Here is a 5819-nt window from a genome sequence, read left to right on the forward strand (position 1 = left end):
GTAAACTGGAATCAACATCGCTATAAAAACTGGCAGGGGGCTTGCAAATGTAAGGGAGACAACATAGATTAGGTTTAACTAACTCTCAGCCCACATCGGCATGCATTAAAAATAAATATCATGCAAGTATTTTTATGCTGAATCCATAACTGCAACATGAAACTAAACGAAAAACAAGATAAAACAAAAGAAAATCATCCATCAGTAAAGTATGCCAGAGATGTTCATGTTTTGTCTAATCCAGTTTATTTTTTTCTTGATAAAAGAAAATAAAAGTTGCCAAGGGAAAGCAAAAATTAAAGCAAAAGAAAACAAAAAATAAATCATCTTCCACATCCATTTTCCCACTTTTATAACCACATTATAACCAAAAAAGCTCAACACTTAAGTGTAAGTAATTCTAAAATGTAAGAGGTTAAACAAGGTTTTCTTTAAGATACACAAGTCATTCATGATGCATTTTATCTTCCTTCTTTCCGCAGTCCACCAGGAAAACATCTGAAAAGTAAATATTTGCTGATTTAACTTTAAGCACTCTTCGCAACACAGCCCAATTCCCTCAGCTACAGCAACAACAAAAGAAGAGGGAAGAAGGGAGCCAGAGTGGGTGAAATTAAGATAAACAAAGCAATCAATACAGATGAGAAACCTAAGAGGGAGGAGGATGCACATGATCTAATCATGCTCAGTGAAAATCAAAATATTTAGCAAGGGATATTAATGTACTGGTGAAAAGAGTTAAAGCCAAAAGATATTTTGCTTCAAAGCTGGCACCAAAAACGAACAGCAGTTGAAGGCCTAAAACATTACACTTGAGATCTGCACAGCCATCAATATTCCAAAGAGGACACAGCTTCAGAAAACGCTCCAATTTTATAACAATGTTTGATTTGCCTGTTTGTGCTCGATGCAGACTGGGTGCATCAAATAACACGAGTCAGGCCGTGTGGGTTTGTAAAAGTATAATTAGTTATGTGTAATAATGCAGACTTTCCAAGTCCAGTCATTTCGAATTGAACACACTCTGTCCCTCATGTCTTTTAAGTTAGTCTTCCTGAAGTTTGTATACATCCAACACACACAAGCCACACACCTGTTGATAAAGACTTGCGGATGTGATGAGGAACGGTCTAGATGTGGAAGGTTTGGAAAAGGTAAGGGAAAAAACAAAGAAAGAGGAGACCAGAGAAAATCCTCTAACTCTTTACCAGTCACTTCTCGACACTGGTTATGAGTCTGTGGGTGATCCGGGGACAACCAGTTTGCTGTCACATCATCATTATGTCTTCTTGTGAATTCTGAATATGGACTTCCAGTAGCCTGACGCTTATATCACAGAGGCAGACACTTTTACAACATTCTTAAAACAAAGAAGTTAATTTTCTTGTAGAAAAGGGGAAAAGGATGCAGGTTACTAGGAGGATAAGGGCAGGTTGAGCTTCAGTATCCTGAGGTGGGTCATTAACAGGTGTATGTGTTTCTAAGGGTTTACGTTTATGAGGGTTGGATGGCCAGGAGGTAAGACATGACTTAAACTGAGGCTGGCTAGCTCACTTGCCTCAGAAAGTCCATACTTGGCATGAAGTACAAAGCAGCTCTGGTCGATTTTGAGGTAAAGGTCAGAGTCTATAAACAGCGCCACAGCCAAAGTGTACAAGAAGGATGACCATTTCTTTCTCTCCCCTCTCCTCCTCCACCCTCATTTTTTTATTTTTCCTTTTTTTTTTTATGAGGTAAAGAGTAAAGTCTGGCTTCCAAGACAAACATTTGTATAAAGCATTGCATTTCCTCTCGCCATTTTTTAATTCACTCTTTCGCCATTCATACTCGTGTGGTCAAGAGCTTGCAAAAAGTGAAGAAATATTTCATTTGCTCTTGATTGTTCTGTCTTTATTGGGTTTGTTTTTCCAAAAGGCATCTTAGCAATAGGGATATAATCAAGCCAAAGGACACAGGACACAGGTAGAGATGGGGCCGACAAAAGAAAGGAAGAAAAAGCGTCATTTAAAAAGGGGAGATTGGAGATTTGTATCCAAAATACCTGTAAAAACCCAGAAAAACTAAGTGAGGAGAAGAAGAAAATCATATCCCTATTAGTGCTGAGACACCACCTGAACACAGAGGTTTTTCTGGGGATGGGAGGTTGCTCATGAGCACTCCTCCCCAATGCGCTGGCAAGAGCGGCCCACTTTACGGTCAAGCTTGACCATCTTAAGAACAGCCTCCTGACGTCCACGGCCCAGGTGGTCAAAGAGACACTCGTGCTGCTCTGGAAGACGATGGCGCATACAGAAAACATAACCTGTGGGGTTGAGGATACAAGAGATGGAGAGTGGTTAGTGTGTTATGTCCACACTTACGATAAAAATACTTTTTTCCATAAACATGTCAAATGTTATGAGTGGCAAATTCTTTAGATGCCATTAAAAGGTTACAAAATGAAGCTGTCGTTCTGTGCCACCCATCTCCACTGGAACACTTTCAACAATAGGCCTTGCCAGGCTTGATAAGCTCAGTCTTTGTCATTTTAATTTTATTCATTAATGCACATATTAATACTGCTGGCATTCAATAAGTGGTGATTAAAAGCTCAGTTTGACATCTTGGTGCTATGCAATTAAAACCTGTACAATTACTGCACACAAGAATGGAGTGTAGGAGACAGTTGTGTAACACTGAATATAAAATGCTTCAATAACAAAACCATAAATATACATTTTACCACATAGCTTTGTACTGATATTGGGTGAGTGTGCAGAAGCACCATGTGAAAAAACTAGCTTATAGATCCACTTTTAGCATCATTACCTTAAAGTAACCATTGCATGTATGACATTAGCATCCTCTTCCATATCTGTGGAGAACTTTTAGTTTACTCCTCTTGACGGTGTTTTTTGTTCTTTGAGATTTATGAATATTCACTTTTGCACACTCTCTAAAGGTCCAACCACACTCTCACAAGTTACTTTAGAATATATTAGTGTACAGTTCACGTTTAAGACTAGAAGGTGTCCAGAAAGAAGTAGGTTCAATATATTCAGGGTATCTCTGGCTTTAACCAACCATGACAGTAGACATCTAGTTAAGTGGGACCGCAACACTGGTTATAAAAGTCATATTAAAACCAGGTTTTGTAACTTAAAATATATGCATGTGAGTTTAAAACGGAAAGAGTCAGTCTCAGATGAACATCATGTCTTTTCTTTAATTAAACGTATGAATACATTTGAGGACAATTATACACATAGCAGACTAAAAAAGAGGTGGTGCAACCAGAAAGATGAACACCCACAGTTGGCATTCTCTTTGCCCTGTCAGCAGTCAACAGTGTAAGCATGTAAATTAATAAACTGATTAATTATTTTAGCAAATGCATCTAATGGAGGTGCATTTTTCAAGAATCTGACAGTTTCAATCCTATTCTTTTAGATTTACTACTTTGAGTTTTAGTCACTGCATGAAACTATAAACCAAAATAGCAAAAAATTCCCATAACGGAGTTGGATTATTGTAAATGTCTCATCTAGATTCTACAATGCTAAAAGTTTTTTTTAAGTCACTATAAGACGTGAACATGAATGAATTTAGATACGTTAGGACATAGTAGTAAGTTTTACTATAATGATGACTTTGATAAATTGAAGTAATCAATGCAACTTTCAAATCTTTAAAGGTCAGCAGTAACTAGTTTTATAGTAATCAGACTGTTAAAGGCAACGTAAGCATTCACTTTTGCTGACATATCTCTTATTAAGATGCCTCTGAGTGAAAGTCAGACCGCATACTCAGTCTTTGAATGTGAAGGAAGGGTTGTCTTTTCCCCTTCACAGGCTGATTTTCCCAAGAGAACTGATCTGGTTGGAAAACCGTGCTTTTCACATGTTCCTTTCAGATCTCAGAGCGTACCTTTTTCCAGAGCAGGTTAGGTTTTCAGCAGAACTTGCCAGGATAATTCAGTCTAGTATGGAGGTAACCAGACTATTTGATATTGAAAATTCACAACTGAACCAGAAGTTACTTGGCTAACCAACTAATTCTGCTTTGTAGTACAGAACCCATGAGCTTGTGACAGCAAAGCAAGCAAAAAAGTTTGTGCTTATATGTTCATTTTTGTGGCTGTAGTAATTGAAATAAACTGAATTTTTGCCTCATTATTTTGGAACATTTCACATAAATGTACATGAATACACTTCATCTCCAAGAAACTGTCTTCTTCTAGCTGCATTGATACCTTTGCCCTTTTGCTTTTGTCTACACAATTAAAAGCATTGCTCTGCCACATACCTCCTGAATATAACTCTACTAAACTCCCATATGTGTAGCCTATCAAGAGTAATAAGAAAACACAGTGAATGGGAATTTTGACGAGCTTAGTTTCACTGAGAAAAATTCTTATGGACCACTCTTCATAAAGGCTCCATGTGGGTGCCTATTTAAATACAAGCTCTGAGCCCTATATTTACTCCATCACTCAGCCTAAGAGTACTGACAGACAGTGACCACATTTGGCAAAGGACATTACGAAGAGTAATAGGCCAATTATTTACAGCAAATAAACACTTTTACCTTCTCTGAGGATGCAGAACATGCACCATGCAAATAAACAGTGCACTACCAATATATGATTGCAATGCACTCAAATCCAGACTCATTTTCATATTTTGAAGCCAGTTAACCACCAAGAATATCCATTTTGGTAATGAAGCTAAAGCCCAATTACATTCACTGGTAGACACTTGGGATTTGGAACAAACTACAATAAGGGGCATTTTTATTACAGATATTTAAAATAAGTTACTTGCTATGAATTAGGTATTTTAGTAGTCCTTAAGGTTTACAGGACTAATGCTTCCAAGGTTACAAAAACTGGAAGTGGTTAAGATTGTGCTTTTTAGGCACTCAACATCAAAAGACTTGACTTAATTAAAAGTTGAATGCCAGAGCCTTCACAATGTGTCATACTAATACTAAAGATGAATATCGAAGCCACTATGTAATAGCAGAAACCTACTGAGTGTGAAAACACTAGATCTTTTCTCTCCCCATTTACAATTTGAAAAGCATTCAAGCTCTCAACTCATTATCAAATCTTCTTGGCTTACACAATGAGGAACATTCTGCAGGACTATTATCAAAGTAATCTGCAATTACTGCAATAGTCAGAAATCACAGTAATTGCTGCCATTACCCATTCTGGTTTGTAAAAAGCATGTTTTCATAGTACACATTAGACTATTAAGGATAGATGGCCCAAGCCATTAAGCAGTGCCTAGTGGGGGAAAAAAAAAGGAAAGTCAATTTCCAATTTAGACAATATTGCGTTGGTTTAAGCAGATTGGTCTTTAAGTAGTGAAGAGCTGTGACTTTTTAAGTACTTTAATTTGTATGTAAACAAGTTGATTAGCAAGCCAAGCATTGGTTTAAACTGCATTAGTGTTTGTGGTAATTGGTTTATACTTTATGTGCAATGAGAAACATTTAGGCTTTCTGCAATGGTCCCTCAAACCTAACAAAAGGACTGTGGTTATAAACCTTTCTGTCAACACACAAACACATAACCAGGTAACCGAAATATTTCTTTGCATGGGATGCCAAATTCTAACAGGTGTTATCATACCACAGCGACAGGAACCCAGCTCCTGCTGCACCAGCTCCAGTTTGGTTTGGCAGCGATGGCAACGTTTGCGGCTCCTCTGTTTAGGACTGTTGCGAGATGAAGATGGCGATGATAGTGACAACGGTGAAGACTCCTCAGTCTCTGGGACGTCACCCACTCTTGCTTGTTTCTCAGGTGAAGCATCATTTTCTGACTCTGAGGG

At 37.8% G+C, this 5819-nt stretch overlaps 1 protein-coding gene across 1 annotated transcript in view; it reads right to left on the reverse strand.

Annotated features, from left to right (window-relative positions):
- Positions 1 to 245: 245 nt before the first annotated feature.
- LOC306757770 (AN1-type zinc finger protein 3-like) overlaps positions 246 to 5819 on the reverse strand; it is a 24569-nt gene continuing 18995 nt past the window's right edge. Inside the window, exons 6-7 of the mRNA XM_079242903.1 lie at positions 5618 to 5812; positions 246 to 2302 (exon numbers count right to left, since the gene is read on the reverse strand). Coding sequence (XP_079099029.1) covers positions 2148 to 2302; positions 5618 to 5812 — 350 coding nt within the window. The 3' untranslated portion in view covers positions 246 to 2147. The remainder of the gene's footprint in view (positions 2303 to 5617; positions 5813 to 5819) is intronic.

This window comes from Telmatherina bonti, assembly GCF_933228915.1.
Source record: "Telmatherina bonti genome assembly, chromosome: 1".
Classification (NCBI taxonomy): domain Eukaryota; kingdom Metazoa; phylum Chordata; class Actinopteri; order Atheriniformes; family Telmatherinidae; genus Telmatherina; species Telmatherina bonti.